At 42.9% G+C, this 18,235-nt stretch overlaps 1 protein-coding gene across 2 annotated transcripts; it reads left to right on the forward strand.

Annotated features, from left to right (window-relative positions):
• The first annotated feature begins 2,493 nt into the window (after nucleotides 1–2,493).
• LOC130293465 (enolase) lies at nucleotides 2,494–18,022 on the forward strand. Of its 2 annotated transcripts, none has more exons than XM_056542167.1 (12): nucleotides 2,494–2,555; nucleotides 7,551–7,639; nucleotides 8,473–8,568; nucleotides 9,363–9,421; nucleotides 11,777–11,846; nucleotides 12,333–12,466; nucleotides 12,547–12,769; nucleotides 13,352–13,549; nucleotides 13,712–13,913; nucleotides 14,234–14,342; nucleotides 14,430–14,488; nucleotides 17,567–18,022. In XM_056542167.1, the coding sequence occupies exons 2-12, from the start codon at nucleotides 7,555–7,557 to the stop codon at nucleotides 17,634–17,636; spliced, it is 1,305 nt and encodes a 434-aa protein (XP_056398142.1). In that variant the 5' UTR covers nucleotides 2,494–2,555; nucleotides 7,551–7,554; the 3' UTR covers nucleotides 17,637–18,022. The 2 variants fall into 2 exon arrangements, with proteins under 2 accessions (XP_056398142.1, XP_056398143.1); XM_056542168.1 differs by lacking the exon at nucleotides 2,494–2,555 and adding an exon at nucleotides 6,097–6,120.
• Nucleotides 18,023–18,235: the final 213 nt, after the last annotated feature.

The raw sequence follows: 18,235 nt of genomic DNA on the forward strand, positions 1-18,235 counted from the left end.
GATTGCTTTTTTCATTATCAACACCTTAACGGCACAGGACATATATTTACGTCCTGTTCCGACTCCGGAGATATAACGTGGGGTCACGTGGGGACCCTGCATCATATCGGTTCGGTCCCGGCGGCCATCAACGGCCGGCACCGGCGGCTAATACTGGACATCACCGATAGCGATAATACCCAGTATTAACCCTTCTGACATGGTGATCAAAGTTGACTGCCATTTCTGAAGTGAAACCAAAACCATTCCGGCAACTCAGTCGAGCTGTTTGGGACCAACGCAGTGATTTCACCATGGCATCCTGATCAGCTTGCAGGACACGAGGAGGATTCCTACCTGCCTCTTGCATGTCCGATTGCCGAATGACTGCTCCGTGCCTGAGATCCAGGCAGGAGCAGTTGAGCAGTGATAACAATGATCAATACCATGTTAATGCATGGCAGTGATCAGTGTAGGAAATCAGTGTGTCCAATGTTATAGCCCCCTATAACAAAAAATAAAGTGTTAATAAATGTGATTTAACCCCTTCCCTAATAAAAGTCAGAATCAACCCCCTTTTCCCATTAAATAAAGTAAAATATATGTAATTAAAAATAAATATAAACATATGTGGTATCACCACATGCGTAAATGTCAAAAAATATAAAAATATATAGTTAATTAAACCACACGGTAAATGGCGTACATGTAAAAATAGCGTATTTTTGGTAACTTTTTATACCATAAAAAAAAAAGCGATCAAAAAGTCCAATAAAAAAAAAATGGTACCGATAAAAACTTCAGGCGCAAAAAATGAGCCCTCATCCATCCCCATATGCGGAAAAATAAAAAAGTTATTGGGGTCAGAAGAGGACATTTTGAAATGTATAAATTTTCCTGCATGTAGTTATGATTTTTTCCAGAAGTACGACAAAATTAAACCTATATAAGGCTGGAATTGTTTTTTTTGGGGGTAGGAAAACACCAAGAAAAAAGCCAATTCTGCCGCATGGCCAAAAAACGCTGTGGGCAGATGCTAGATGTAAATCCATGTGAAATCTCAAAATTATTTTTCCACTTGGCGTTTTTCAGTTTGGCGTTTTTTTTTATCCTTTTGGCGTTTTTTCACTCTTTTTTGGTGTTTTTCCGCTCCTTGTCAGTTTTGCAAAATCGCAGCATGTTGAGCCTATGGTGTTTTTTTTGCCTGAAATCGTGGCATTTTTCTCCCATAGAAGACCAACGAGGACGCCGAACCCACTCACCACTGTGAACGCGCTCCTGCTCCTGTGCGCTCGCTGGGTGAGACGGTCTGCCTTACATGCGGCCGCCCCGCACAGCTGGAAGTGCCAGCAGCAGTGCGAGCAAAGAAGACATTGCACCAGGCTGTTGCCCAGCTGGGCAGGGGGAGAGGGAGAGGGACATAGTCCCACCGCTATTTCTTCACAGGACACTATGGACATAACTGCATAACAGGAACCTGCAGAATATCTTTTTACCTACAGGACTGTACATATCGATACACCATATTGCTGTGCCCATCTTTTACAGGATACATACCTGCTGCACTTATTTATCCTACATGTAACGTATTGGAACGGTATTTTCTACATGACCAGTGCAGCCACATATTACTGTGCCGCATATTACACCGTATATCTGTGTTGACAGTTTTTGCACCTGAATGTCTATGCATATCCATGAAATGTGATCTATAGGACATTATATGCACCATCTGGGCATTTTTTCTGGCTTTTTTTTTTTTTTCAGTGAAAAAAATGCTGGGAAAATGACCAAGTGGAATCCTAGCCTTAGTTTGGTATCATTTTAACCGTACGGACATACAGAATAAAGAGAAGGTGTCATTTTTACCGAAGAATGCACTGCGTAAAAACAGCACCCAAAAGTTATAAAATTGTGTTTTTTTTCTTTCAACTTTTCCTGTTTCGCCGTGGATTTTTTGGGTAAAATGACTGATGTCACTGCAAAGTAGAATTGGTGGCGCAAAAAAAATAAGCCATAATATGGATTTTTTTGTGAAAAATTTAAAAGGTAGGAGGAAAAAAACGAAAAATGCAAGAACTGAAAAACGCTAAGTACTTAAGGGGTTAAAAGGGCCGGTGCAAAATGAAAGAAGTGATCTGATTGGTTGCTATAGGCTTTGATAAATCTCTCACAAGATGTGTGTATTTATACTGCTTTTACATTTATATAATTTATTTTGACATATACATTGACATATTATGCGCAGCCGCACTGCCCATGTAACAGCCTCAAACATGAAGCATCCCACGGCGCCGTACGTCACTAATCCCCCCCCCCCCCAGCAGCTCCAGTGCTCCCCCTCACGTACAGCGCCCGTCTACCTGTGAGCAGCACGCTCAGCTTGTCTCCACTTCCGGCCTGTCTCGGCAAGGTCGCATGAGCGCTTCCTAGCCAATCACGTTCCTCTGGGGAACCCCAAGGGGGGGGGCATGTGACGGCTGATAAGGGGGCGGGGCTCTGCACTATATAAGCTCGGCGCCGTTGTCGTTTCTTCTCCTTTCTCTTATCCGGGAAGCAGAGTTGTAACAGCAGAGGTGAGTGCAGGTGCAGTGCTGGGGGGGCCCGTTATGGGGGTGCAAGCACTAATATTATAGTTTCAGGTATTACAGTTACTCTGTTTTTCCTGTATGATAGATTTACTATTGTAGATCTATCACGTGATCATTCATTTGCAAATTTACATTGACTTCCATGAAGATAAGGGAAAATTTAAAAAATCTATTAAATATATTTACAATTTTTTTTTTATATTCTAATTTATTTTTTTCCCTTTGCTTTAAATCAGTGTTCTGTATCTGTTCCAAAACTACAACTCCCAGCATGCCCAGACAGCCATTGGCTGTCTGGGCATGCTGGGAGTTGTAGTTTTGGAATGGATGCAGAGCCACAGGTTGCTGATCACATTCTGTGGCCCTGCTCTGCATCCTCACTGCAATACTCATTTGCCATGGTATTGTGGGTTAGTTGCCATGGCTGCTGGTCTCTGCAGGCATATACAGTCCTTGGCATAGTGGTTCTATATACTGTACCTGCTGCCATCTACAGTATATGCCGCTGGAATGTGACACTTGTGGATCCTGTACAGTAAAACGCCATGACAGATGCTGCTGGTCTCAGCTGCCGCTTGCTAGAAATAGAAACCTGCATGCATAGGGTGGGATTCGGTCATCTTAGTTTGCAGTCTTAACCCTTCATGTGTCCATTCTGCAAGTCTATTTGAGTTCCCCAGTAGAGGCGTGTTGCACAATTATTGGTCGTTACTGTACGTTATTGCCAAACCAAAAGAGAGCAGCATTTATCTTATTTTTCACCTTTTTTTTTTTTTTATTCAGACCTTCTAGAACAGTTCTTGCATCCTTCTTCACTTGCAAAAGTGGCTGGGGATGTCTCTAGAGAAGGCGAAGGAACTGAGTCATCCCTTCTAAAATGGACGTGCTGCCTTACTGTGCTAGTTGCATGTACCCTATGAGGTTAACAAGCTTTGCCAGTATGAAGGGGGTTAATAACGCATGATCTGTCGCTTGGGCGTGGTACGTTTGCTGGTTTAGATATCAATGGCTGGCACCTATTTTAATCGTGCACCACCTGAACGCATGCTCACCTAGAGGCGGAGGGGTGTGACCGGCTGCAATGATGCTTTAATGGAAGCTGAATAGACTTAATCCTGTAGAGGCGCCATTGGGAAAATGAACTAAATGGCAAATTATGCAACGACCTTGTGTAAGATACTGTTTTGTCCTATGGGTTAATAGTCGTTTTTTTCCAAACCAGGGTGCTTCCAGCTGTTGCAAAACTACAACTCCTAGCATGCCTGGACAGCCAATGGCTGTCTGGGCATGCTGGGAGTTGTAGTTTTGTAACTAGGCACCCTGGTTTGGAAACACTGGTGTAATAGAATGCTTCATTGACCTCTACCTTTGACCCTTATAAGATGCTCGCTCTTGTTGGATACTGGTTTCTGCACTAACCTGCTTAAGGGTATGTTCACACAGGTCTGAAATGCTGCATATTTTGACTATCCTATTGCTATAGAGGGGAAAAAAATCCCCCAAAAATGTGCAATATTTCAGTCCTGTGAAAAAAAAAAAAAAAAAAAAAAAAATATATATATATATATATATATATATATATATATATATATATATATATATATATATATATATATATATATATATATATATATATATATATATATATATATATATTTTATCACATATATATTACACAAAAAAAGATTGCTGCAGCACACATTGGTCAAAAAATTGAGGCTCTTGGCGCACTTCTTTGATCAAAAACGTGTCCCCCATCCACCATGGGGAGGTGGCCTCATTTAGGATGGGATCCTAACACTCAGATACCAACTCGCCTCTGCTGGGCATATAGCCTCTGACTGGGTGACATGCTGGATCCATATACAATATACAATTATACAATCCTAAATGAGGCCACCTCCCCGTGGTGGATGGGGGACACGTTTTTGATCAAAGTGCGCTAAGAGCCTCCATTTTTTGACCAATGTGTGCAGCTGCAATCTTCTTTTTTGTATACTCTGTATCTGCCACAGCAGTGTGCACCCGTGTATTAGGTTGTGCCAGCTAATTTTTCTTTTTGTGTGTATATGTTCATTCCCCCTCTTCTCTTCCCCCCCCCCCCATTGAGCTAATAAAATGTCCCCTGATGCAATCCACTGGTGGGTAGCCCCCTTGACAGACTGCCAGGCCTAGACCTGTTCTGCTCGTGAGTAACTGCACGTCTGCACAGCAGCCATTTTCTGGAGATGAGTGTTATTGCTCACTGAATCACTATTTTCCACGGCTCCGATGCGAGAAGGAAATGCAATTATGACTAATAATCCAGCCCTTCTCTACGGAAATGAGGAAAGAAGTGTGTAACTAAATCTATAAGCAACGAGTCATGTCTATAGGAGTGATGCGGCAGTGACAGGGTTAAAGCAAACCAGCGAGCCCTTCCTAGATTAGGATAGATGTGGCTGCAGGCTCTAGATGTCCAATGAAGCCCTGTTGCTTTAGAAGTGGGTCATTGGTGATGTGACTGCAGAGTAGTGAATGTTGTTGTGCTAGAACTGTGCCCTTTCACTGGAACCTTTGTACTATCTGGGGAAACAGTGCGACACTGTATAAAACTGCTTTGTAGGTTGTTTTGCGCTCATTGCTGTCATAGGGCAACTTATGTAAAATTTGACTCTTGAGAACCGGCTTGCTCCAGGTGATTTTTTTTTTTTTTATATATCCTGGTTACATGGGACTGCATGATCAGTCTTTTTTGGGGTGGGGAGGGATTCACAAGTTAATTGGAAGCTTTAAATGGCTGCAGTTCATGGCAGAAGTTTTGCTGCTGTTGCATTTGCTACATGGGTAACCCTTTCTGCATACTGTATTCTGGTGCTCTCCAAACTGTGGCTCTCCAGCTGTGGAAAAACAACTTCCAGCATGCCTGGACAGCCATTGTAGTTTAGCAACAGCTGGAGGGCCACTTCTCTTATTCTAGATCCCCCCCATAAAAGGTGCATGCTTTTGGACAGTATAATTTGCATATTAATTTGTTTCACTCTGTAACTAGAATGTCATGACCCCATTATTAGCGTGCCTGAGTGCAACAAATGAATATGCAAATTATACTGTCCAAAAGCATGCCCCCTTTTCTGGGGGATCAAGAATAGTGGACCTCAAGCAGTTTCAGAACTACAACTCCCAGCATGCCTGGACAGCCAATGGCTGCTACATAAGCCCACCCACTCAGCCAAATGGCTTAACGTGCTTCAATGATGGGATGCTTTTCTTAGCTGTTACATTGTATTGCTTAAACTTGTTAGCAAACAAAGATTGGATTATATGGGAGTGACAGCTAGCTCTATAGGATGTAGAATGCCCTTGAAAATGGTATGACCTGAGCAGGTTACTGAGCATGCCCCGGAGCTTGGAAGATGCTACGTGATGAGTATTGTGGTGGTGAATGGAGAAGGCTTTGGTGCTCGGCCTCTTTCTCTCCTGACTCTTGCACCGATTGGCCTCTACAACACCTATGAGCAAGCTAAGCCTCAAACCTTCTATAAAGCCTTCTCGGGTTGTACAAATCTAGGTTTGTTTATTAGAATTGGTGTTGGCATGTAACAAAAGGGTTAACCTGAATTGCAGTATTTCTGACGTTGCAGAGGAGGCGGAGCACGGAAACCCGGAAGGCTTAACACCAAGGACTTACTGTAGCTGTGTATGTACATAGTCTGTATGATGAGCATGGCTTCATCAGGTTGTCATGTCGAAGTGTATGGTGATGGCTCAGCAGCTTGTGCTCCCTGGTTAGACAATGGGGCTGCGCCATCAAAGGAGATGTCGTGACCTTGAGGGATCATTACATCCTCCCTCATAGCCAGTGTTTGTAAAGGATTAACCCTCTTTATGCTGATTCAGAAAATGCTTTATGCTGTTTCCTACAAGGCAAACTGGGAACTTTTAAAAAAAAAATCAACAGTTTGGATTGGCATTTGCTTGTACAATACTTTTAATGTAACCTGAATGACAGTCAAGGTGGAAAAGCAGATGCGAGGCTTAAGCATGCATGGTTGGTTCACTACACCTGTGGTACTACATGATAAAAAAATTAGTTTAATTGCTACACGCTACTTAATGAGGTATACAACTTGTAAGGCTATGTTCACATCGGTGTTAGACTCTTATAACAGATTCATCATAGATGGACACCAACTGATCCTGACAGCTCTAATTGACTGAAGGTCCATTGGATTTGTTTCTGCATATAGAGCTTGTACCACTGATGTGAATAAGGCCTGAAAAACAAATCTGCTTCTGGAAACAGTAAGGTTATATTCACACGGCAGAACTTCCTCACCAGTTCCACATCCGCATTTATTTGGGTGGTGTCTGGATTGTGCAGAATCCACATGCGGAAATTCTGATGTGTGGAATCCCATTGAAGTCTATTGGGATTTTTGATGTGGAATTTGCGGAAATTCTGCCATGAGTATAGCCTAACGCTGTCTGCTATAGGTCTGATATTGCTTCTCTGCTCTACTAAAGTGGGGCTGAGCTGTAAACCCCATACAATCTGTGGATCGTTTTTTGGAAGAAGGCAACCACGATTTGCAACACCTTCAAACTATAGAATGCACAGAACTGCAAAAATATTGAAGTCTGTCATATGTGATTGGCACCTACAATGCCTCTTTCAAGGTGCCAGCAAGTGATGGCAGGGGTGAAGTTTGCCAATGCCTTACCATGGCATCTAATGGGATTTTCATGGAGCTATAATTGGGACATGGGTAACCCTTTTGCTCCCCCATACTTCTGGTGAAAGACCTATATTCTATAACAAGTTGCCAAAATACCTTGGTGTTCAAAAGTATGGTCTCCTTTTCACTGCAAAATTTGCTTTTAAGATTGAGTTATCTTGTGCTTAAGTTTTAATGTTAATAAATCGTGTAAGTGGTATAAATTTTCTTCTCACTTTGCTCAGTTTGTAATCTATTTTTTTTCTTCTCTCCTGTCCAACAGCACCATGTCCATCCTTAAGATCCATGCAAGAGAGATTTTTGACTCCCGTGGTAACCCCACTGTGGAGGTTGACCTGTATACCTCAAAAGGTGGGTTATTGACATGTCTTCAAATAGTTCCATGAAAGGAGGGGTGTGTTTGGCTAGGACTTAGCTTCTCCTTTGGTAGTATATTTTGACAGTTGTGTAAGAACACTTGGATATCTCTCAAGCCTAAACTTAATAGAAGTAATTTGTATACTCTCCTTGCTATGAAGGCCCTTTCTGCTAGGTACAGCAAGGCAAAGTAGTCCACCTAACCCAAAAATAGGTTTTTTTTTTTTTTTTTTTTACAACAGAGGACAAAAGGGCCTGGTGTTACCCACTGAACATCCTTTACATCAGCTTTACTGTTCTTCTGGGCTGTAACAAAACATGGTTGGACACACTTTCATAAGCATCACTAGTTGCCATTAGAAATATTTGGGCACCAACAGTTCTTAGTGCTGATTTGGTGGACAAAATATAGATGGAACTTGCAGATTCACATTTTATGAATACAAACAATGATTTACTTCAATGGTCATTCTGTATCACTACGTGGTCGGAAGATCTTTCTGTCCTGGCATTCACTTGTCTTCTGACTCCGGCACTTGTTGTTTGGCATGGACAGTCTGTAGTCCTGCCAGGACAGTAGGATGTGGAGTGACAATTTAACAAGTTCCTTGACAGTTTGCTACATGAACTGTATTAAATAACTTTTCCATTGTATTGAACGTAAATAACTTTTCCATTAAGAAAAGGCACCAACAAATTTAGTTTGGATATAATGCTGTGGTGCCTTAATATGTCTGTAACCACTAGATTTCCTTTGAAATGACATAACCTAGACTTAAGCAAAAACCTTAAATCTGTCACCACTCAGCCACTATTTTGCTTTGCAGGTCTTTTCCGTGCTGCAGTACCTAGTGGAGCCTCCACCGGTATCTATGAAGCACTTGAGCTCCGTGACAATGACAAAACACGTTACTTGGGAAAAGGTAAGGCTGTACTTCTTGCCTTGGTTGCCAGTGCCTTTTTCCTTTCTAGGTTGAGATTTGTAGTATATTTAAGAAAAGTGAAAGCTAGAGCATCTGCCCAAATGTATTAAACCACCATCATTCAGTTTCAGTGTTTTGTTTTAGCAAATGCTTGTACTTCCAATTAAATCTTTAAGGTGCTCTGCAGAATTGTGTTAATATCAGCATATTACATCACACATGTCAGTCTGTTGCAGATCCACTACAGATTTCCCCATTGACATTAGCAGGGAAGTAAAAATCCAGCCTATTCGCTGTCATTTATTTGCACTCCCTACAATCAAACCCACATTTGCACTGTTTGTAGGTTGTTTTTTCAGCTTAAAAATCTGCAGAATTTCTGTCCCATGGGAGAAATCATTACATGCAGTTCAATGGTCAGCCTTTAACTTTCCTTGTGACTTATAGCAGCCCCTCAGACTACTGTTAATGGGTTTAGCCTGTTGTAATGTCCTCATCTCTGTCCCTTGCTCTCAGGTGTGAGCAGAGCTGTGAAATATGTAAACGAGTTTCTAGGACCTGCTTTATGCACCCAGGTAATGGGAGTATGTGTGCCTCACTCCTCCCAATGCATGGGGTTTGACTAACTGAGGTGACATTCCTAGACAGCCTACATCTCCTGCTTGTTGCTTTAGATGTGCATGTAATAGTTCGGCAGAACACTGAGGCTTTCAGCAGGAGATGTCAGTCTAGAAATGTCTCCAATGCATGCTAGTGTGATCAGTGCAGTGATTGAATGTGCTTGTCCTTTCCAGGTGTCTCTAAAGCCGTTGAGCACATCAATAAAACCATTGCACCAGCACTGGTTGGAAAGGTATGGGTTATTTAACTGGTTACTAACCTCTTATGCTCTTAAATTGCTTTGTCCTTCCAAAGTTGATCTTAAAGAAAAACTGTCGGCTCCCCCCCCTCCAACCAGCAGGACTGGCTGGTAATGCAGGGGACACTGATCAGTTTGATCCTTACCGTGCACGGATCCGCCGTGCTGTTCGGCCTTAATCTTCAGTTTTGGTATATTCAAATGAGATGCTAACTGTCTGTCAGTGCCAGGCTGCAGTGATGCCCAGCTCATCAATATTCCTCCCCTCCCTCTTCTCCCCACTCTGTAATGAAGAGAGGAATATTAATGAGCTGGGCGGCACTGACGTCAGAGTGCCAGTTAGCCTGGCTGCTGCCAGTTAGGACCTCACTTGCATATAACGAAAATAGGAGATTAAAGCTGAATGGTGCAGCGGATCCGGGTAAAGTAAGAATCAAACTGGAAGCAGAGTTTCCATCCAAAGGATAGGGGATAAGATGTCTGATTGTGGGGGTCCTGCTGCTGGGGACCCCCAATCTCTCATGCAGCACTAGAGGCTCTCTGAAGCCTCACAATAACAGGGCTGGAGTATCGTGATGTCATGATACTCCGGCCCTGTAGTTGTGAGGCTTCAGACTCAGAGCCTCCAGTGCTTCACTCAGCCTCCAGGTTTCCAATTTCCTGCACCCCCCCCCCCCCTACTATCTCCTGTACAAGTCCCAGCTCTCACTTCAGCATGCAGGATCCATTGCTTCTCCGCAGCACACTCTTGCCCATTCAGCCAATCACTGAGGGCTGTCACGTTTACTTTGGTGAATCAGGTCTTCTACAGGATATGGGGCGGGGATGCTGGGAAGCGTCAATCCTTTCTGCCTTGTGTCAACTCATCCCACTGCTGCTCAGCCTATCACCAGGCCAAGGCAGAAACTCTGCAGCCAGTGACTAGCTGAGCCATAGTGTGGTCAGTAAACCAAAAGTAACTGGAAAAAGATTGTGGAAAGTCCAGTAGTGGTGGTTTTGTTGGCATTTACATGCCAACATTCTGCTCTGTATTTTTTAATTAAAAAAATAAAAAATTGTACCCCTTTAAGTTGCCAGTGCATAGTGTTTGACCACTATGTAAATCTTGACAATCAGACAAGCTAGAGTATGTGCCATTGAGCAAGGACAAGATTGGCAAGAAAACATGACTTTTTGGTAGATTCATCATGGCTATGATCCTCTCAGTTACTAGTAAACCTGTCCTATGATGTAAAGAGCGACATTGGTTCTTCCACCCTGATCAGAAGCATGGCAATGTAGATTCCCCCCCCTCTAAGCTGTCCTGCAGGACAGAGCAACCTGCCCCAATGACTGACTTGACAGAACTGCAATAAACCCACATTGAGGTTATAAATCCACTTAATCCTATCAAGATCAAATTTATAGTGAAAGCCATGGCAACAATTTTTCTTAGCACATGTTAAAAGCACTGCTCTCTAGTGTACGTCTGGTAATCCACTCGCCTCAACACACCATTGTCTTTAAAGTAGCAGTGTGGATGGAATTAAAACATTTGAATAATCAGAGAAAATGTGTACATCTAAATATTGTAATTTTACATATTTAGTATTCCTAATGGCTACTTCTAATATGCAGAACTAAGGTTTTGGTACAGAATTTGGGTTATTCTGTGCAAGTGATCCATGGCCTCCCCTATGGAAAGTGAACATCTGTATTTTAAATGTGGGTGCAGGTGTAAACTTACAGCAACAGGTTCTGGTGGAGACACTTGTTACATGATCTTCAGGCTTATTTAATGAGCATGCAGATACTTGTTCAAAAGCTGCCAGACATAGTGCGAGATACAGGCCCATGTAACTTGGCTGTGAGCTTGTACAGAATTGAACAGGCTCTACTATTTTGTATGGAATACTTTCCCAGACCCCATTGGCACAGAGGTACTGCTTCTAGAGGAAAGAACCCCACTTCCCTTGCATAGAACAGTGCAGTACATCCAATTTCCTACTATTAGTCCATGTTGGAGCTCTAACATGGCAGTGTGCTTAAATTTGATTTATGCAAAGATTAAAGGGCCACCACTATCAGACACTTATCCCCTATCTTGTGCATAGGGGAGGAGTTGGGTACAGGAGTTCCCTTTTAAGTTATCCCTATCCACAGAATAGTGGGTAACTGTTTTCATGACCAGTGATGGTCCCAGTTACTGGACTCCCAACAAAGGTCAGTGGTCCCCAAGTGAGTTTAATGTGCATGCAGAGTTCAGTGTTTTGAAATTAGACGTGACATAACCCTAACATGTCTGATAACACAAATTACTGTCACTTATATTGAAGTTTGGTACTAAACTTTTTTTTTTTCCTCTCATAGAATGTAAGTGTTGTGGATCAGGAAAAGATTGACAAACTAATGCTTGAGATGGATGGAACTGAGAACAAGTGTAAGTGTACTGTATATGCTAGGCACCCTACATCATTGTCGCCATTCATAAAATATTTACTCAGCTTTGCTGTTGCTACTGATGTCATGGATACAGTAATGTTATCTGGGAGAAGTGCAAATGTTTAGCACCCTGATGAAGGTACCTGACAAAAGGCCTTTAAGTCCTTTACTAATTGCTTTGAGTTAGACAATACTTTGAGAAAAACTAAACTTGTCCTGCGATCTCTCACCTGGGATTCTTTTATACAAGAGGCTTATGTACTGAAGACTTAGTATGAGGTATAGCAAAAGAATTCACGTGGGTATTTAACTGTAACCTCAAACTTTCCATGTAGTTATATTTGTAACTTGGCTAATGCTACTGTAGCATGAGTTCTGGCTATACATTGTAGAACTAGTTGGCCTTTCCTGTTTTTCCCATGTTGCAGTAACAGACTTGATAGATTACACTATGTTAAATACTTAAATTCTTGTTCCTTTGTAGCAAAGTTTGGTGCCAATGCCATCCTCGGAGTGTCTCTGGCAGTGTGCAAGGCTGGTGCTGCTGAAAAAGGAGTTCCTCTGTATCGTCATATTGCTGATCTGGCTGGAAACCCAGAAGTCATTCTTCCTGTTCCTGTAAGTTATCAGCTTATATCTCATGGTATAAATTCAGTAAACATGCACAACTGAGTCTACTCACTGACCTTTCTTCACAGGCATTCAATGTGATCAATGGTGGATCTCATGCTGGCAACAAGCTTGCTATGCAAGAGTTCATGATCTTGCCTGTTGGGGCTTCTTCTTTCAAGGAGGCCATGCGTATTGGTGCAGAAGTTTACCATAATCTAAAGAATGTGATCAAAGCCAAATATGGCCAAGATGCCACCAATGTTGGAGACGAGGGTGGCTTTGCACCCAACATCCTTGAGAATAAGGAAGGTAAGTGTTCTCATCTGGGTTTCTACTAGAGTTGAGTAACACTCCAAATCAATTGGAAAGCAAAATTGTGGAAAGAGTCCAATGTCTCTAGGGAATGTGCTGATCCAAGTGTTCAGATTTTCCAAAGTCTAGAATGTGACCCAGAACTCATTCCAGAATTTCAGGGATTTTTTGTTAAAAATATATATCTTGCAAAAATATACATTGTGCCCAGAAAGAATAAACTAGTTGTAAATGTAGCTGCCGCCATGTTACTGTAACTGTATACAGCATGTAGACTTGCTGTGGGAAGAAACAACTTTATATATTGATTGTTACTCCACTACACAGGCTGGTGGAGGTCATGGGATGTTAAGTGAATGAGCAGCTCAACAAATCTTAGAGTTGGGTGACATCCGTTACCCATCCATGATTCTCACTTATTGCTTCCTTGGTGACATGGTGTTGGTGGTATTGTATTTGTTAGATGTAGTCTTCTGAATACTGACTAATAACTTAAAATCTTTGTTCCATAAGTTTATTCTTTGTGGTATATAAACTGACATGATGACTTTAATCCCCCCCCCCCCCCCCCCCCAACAGCTCTGGAACTTCTAAAGACTGCTATTAACAAGGCTGGATACCCAGAGAAGATTGTGATTGGAATGGATGTGGCAGCTTCTGAGTTCTACCGTGATGGAAAGTATGACTTGGACTTCAAGTCCCCAGATGACCCCAGCAGATACATCTCCCCTGACCAACTGGCCGATCTATACAAGAGCTTTGTTAAAGATTATCCAGGTGACTTCTAGTGGGCTACTGGGCTTACAACTTTAAACAAACTTAAAAGAGAAATTTGAAGAGCTGGGGATAAACTAATTTTTGCTCGAGTTCTACTTTAAGACCACACTTATCGCGAGCAATTGGTGTCACAATTTTTTTTCCCTTCTTCCCTCCCACTAGTTGTTTCCATTGAAGATCCATTTGACCAGGATGACTGGCCTGCATGGACTAACTTCACTGGCAGTGTAGGGATCCAGGTAGTAGGAGACGACTTGACTGTGACCAACCCCAAGAGAATTGAGAAGGCTGTTGCTGAGAAGGCCTGCAACTGTCTACTTCTGAAGGTCAACCAGATTGGCTCTGTTACCGAATCTCTGCAGGCGTAAGTAGTGGTTCTGGGTTACAAACTGTTTGTACCAATCTAAGAATTTGGGGATACTAAGCTGGTCCTTCTGGTTCCAATCTAGACAACCTTGGATGTAGAAATGTTACAACTTTTACAGGGCATTTTTTTTTTTTCTCTCTTCCCCCCCCCCCCCTCTGTAGTAGTATTTACGTAGCCTTGACTATGATGGCATCCAATTTCATAATGGAACTGTAGCAGCAATATTGACTCTGGATGCACATATAGGCCTGGGGATGGCTAACTCCCACTGACATGTAACTGCTCAAATTACCATATTTTCATGTTTTCGTGTGCAGATGCAAACTGGCTCAGACCAACGGCTGGGGAGTTATGGTCAGTCATCGATCTGGAGAGACTGAAGACACCTTCATTGCTGATCTTGTGGTTGGCCTCTGCACTGGACAGGTATGAGAAACTAGAAGATGTCATTTTAATTTTTGGGGCTTTTATAGTTAGCTAAACCTGAATATATAATTTTTTTTTCCCCCTTAGATAAAAACTGGTGCTCCTTGTAGATCTGAGAGACTTGCTAAATACAACCAACTGCTCAGGTGAGTGTCTGTCTAAATTTGCAGTTTGAGGTAGATGCCCAAAGTGGGTGATGTACATTTTAGCTTTCACTGTGTGAATAATGGAGGGAAGAGTCTTCAGTGTGGCACAAAACTAAACACAGGCATTACTTCTGTTGCTCTAAACACCATACTATTAGATTAGTTTAATCTCTTGGGGGTTTATCAACTTCTCCAGAGGAAAAGTTGCGGAGTAGCCCATGGCAACAAATCAGTTCACCACTTAATTTTCAGAGGCCTTTTTTAACCCCTTCCCACTATAGGACGTATGCATACATCCAATCATCCGACACGTTCACGCAATTGGACGTATGCATACGTCCTAGCAATCTCCTGCGCTGCCCATGGAAGTGTCGGAGATCGGCGACGGGGCCCGGCAGCATTAACCCCATAGATGCCATGATCAATCCTGATCACTGCATCTATGGTGTTGACAGGGGAGCACTCACCCCCTGTTCTCCAATGGCAGTGCTGTGATACAATCGCGGCTTGCTGTTGGTTGCTATGGCAGCAGGAGGTCAGATTATGACCTCCTGTCTGCCTGCTACAGAAGCCTTTCAGATCCAGCCAGAGGCTGGATCGCACAGCCTGTAGTGTCTGCAGCTCATCAGGTTATACTGTGCTGCAGTACAAATTTATTGCAGCATGGTATAACCTGTAAAAAAAAAGTGAAGTGTGAAAAAAAGAGAAATGCCCCTTTCCCAATAAAAGCCCTGTATTACCAAAAACACAAATCAGATAAATGGGTATTGCCACATCCATAATGACATGTACTATAATGTAAATTATCCTGCACAGTGAACGCCGTAAAAAAAAAGCAATTCGCCAATTTTGGTACAAATAGCGGAATAAAGATCAAAAGGTAGCACATAGCACAAAAATGATACCAATAAAAAGTACAGCTCATCCCGCAAAAATAAGCCCTTAATGGCATTGGACGAAAAATAAAGTTACGGATGTTGGAAAATGAATGTCAGAAAAAATTTGCTCAGGAAAAAAACATAGAAAGCTATATAAAATGGGTATCGCCATAATCGTACTGACCCACAGAATAAATATAACATCACTTTTACTGCACAGTGTAAACCATAAATTTAAAAATGCCAGAAATTCCAGTTTTTCATAATATTTTGAAGTTTTTCACAAATGCTTCATGTGGCAACAAAAATGCACCACTTACCGTATTTATCGGGGTATACCACGCACCGGCCTATAACACGCACCCTCATTTTACCAAGGATATTTGGGTAAAAGTTTTTTACCCAAATATCCATGGTAAAATGAGGGTGCGCGTGTATACCCTGATATATACCCCCAGGAAAGGCAGGGGGAGAGAGGCCGTCGCTGCCCGCTTCTCTCCCCCTGCCTTTCCTGGGGTCTAGAGCGCTGCTGTCGGCCCTTCTCTCCCCCTGGCTATCAGCGCCGGTGCCCGTTCTGTCCCCCTGACTATCGGCGCCGACAGCCAGGGGGAGAGAAGGGGCAGCGGCACCCATTGCCGGCGCCACTGCCCCGTTGCCTCCCCCCCCCTCCCATCCCCGGTGGCATAATTACCTGGGTCGGGTCCGCGCTGCTGCAGGCCTCCGGCGTGCGTCCCCTGCGTCGTTGCTATGCGCGGCGCACTGACGTCGTGCGCCGCGCTGTTCAGCGCATAGCAACGACGCCGGGGACGCACGCCGGAGGCCTGCAGCAGCGCGGACCCGACTCAGGTAATTATGCCACCGGGATGGGGGGTGGCAGCGGCGCCGGCAATGGGTGCCACTGCCTCTTCTCTCCCCCTGGCTGTCGGCACCGCTTCTCACCCCCTGGCTAGCCGATAGCCAGGGGGTGAGAAGGACCGACAGCAGCGCTCTAGACCCCAGGGAAGGCAGGGGGAGAGAAACGGGCAGCGACGGCCTCTCTCCCCGTGCCTTTCCTGGGGGTGTATCGGCGTATAACACGCACACAGACTTTAGGCTAAAAATTTTAGCCTAAAAAGTGCGTGTTATACGCCGATAAATACGGTATATAAATGACAATGTCACGAAAAAAACGCTCTCAGAATCACCGCTCAGAAAAAGCGTTCTAAAGTTATTACCATTTAGAGATACATGTCAAATAAAAAAAAAAAGCCTGGTCATAGAGGTAAAAATGGGTCAGTCCTTAAGGGGTTAAAATTAAAGCAATCTGATTGCTATGGGCAACTTTTCCACTGGACAGGTTTTGATCTCACTAGAGATAAGCGAATTTACAATAAATTCAATTTGTCACGAACTTCTCGGCTCGGCAGTTGATGACTTGTCCTGCATAAATTAGTTCAGCTTTCAGGTGCTCCCGTGGGCTGGAAAAAGGTGGATACAGTCCTAGGAGACTCTTTCCTAGGACGGTATCCGCCTTTTCCAGCCCACCGGAACTCCTGAAGGATGAACTAATTTATGCAGGATAAGTCATCAACTGCCGAGCCGAGAAGTTCGTGATGAATTGAATTTACTGTAAATTTGCTCATCTCTAGATCTCACCCTTGGTGTTGTAAATTATACACTTGTCCAGAGATGTGCCAACATTACACCATGCAAAGTGTTATAACAAACCAGGGTGCTTTAATCAGAGTAGGGTCACTAGATATGGGGTTGATTGGCTACAAGGTTTTTAAGAAAACAGCATGCAAATACAAGGAACTGAGTGGTATACAAAGTAGATCTGTAATGGGTTGATGCCAAGCTGATTTACGAACACACCTGTATATACTGCTCTGATTATTGGTTATGGCTAGGAGTAGTGCACAGTAATCAATGCAGGAGATCTGCTCCATAGACTATAATGAAGGCCATATTCTGTAATCGTATTATACTCAAAGCAACCATCTTTGCCTAATGATCAGAGGGGATCTGTACACCAAGATACCAATTTTAACTCTTGACATGTTGCACAAACAAAGCATTACCATTTAAAGTTGGCAAGTCTACTTTATAGAGCAGAGATGCAATACCACACACCCGATTAGATGTGGTATTGTGTTGGAACAAGAGCTGCTTTGTGTTCATCTATGGAATTTAAGAGTAACTGTTCTATTTTACCATACAGAATTGAAGAGGAGTTGGGATCCAAGGCTCGTTTTGCAGGCAAAAACTTCAGGAAGCCAGTCTTCAACTAAGAAACACAGAGCACTTAACCATCTTTATGTAGTCACTGTACACCTAGTCTGCAGGCGCTGGCTTAAACTCGTCACTGCTGTAGAGGTCTCTCACCACAAGCCCCTGCAGCAATGACTGTACGGTATACACAAGCCGCCTCACAATCCTGCAGTTTCTGACCTTCCAATCCCAGAAGCTTTGCTGCTGTTTAGGGTTATTCCTTGTCTGTCACTCTTGGTGCCTGCATGTTGTCCATTGTTTTTCTATTGTGGCTGTGGTCCTGATCACTTCAACCCGGTTTATTTAGTATGTTCTGTGTTGCAGTCCCAGGAGGTCTAACAGTTCATGTGCAGAGTCAAGCGATACAATAGTTTTACAAAGAGGTAATAAACTCTTTTGAAGGTGATTTGGTTTTTTGTCTTTCTTTATGCAGCCACACACTTATACCTAGCAGCACATATGCTGCAAAAACAAAGATTGTTGCAGAAAATGTATGCATACATACTGAGACTAGACTTGCATAGAAATCATAACTCCTAGCAAATAGAACATTTTATCTGGTACCTCTCAGTAACCACTACAAACATATTTAAAGAACTATAATGGGTAGTTAATAAAT

Source organism: Hyla sarda, chromosome 10, assembly GCF_029499605.1.
Source record: "Hyla sarda isolate aHylSar1 chromosome 10, aHylSar1.hap1, whole genome shotgun sequence".
Lineage (NCBI taxonomy): Eukaryota > Metazoa > Chordata > Amphibia > Anura > Hylidae > Hyla > Hyla sarda.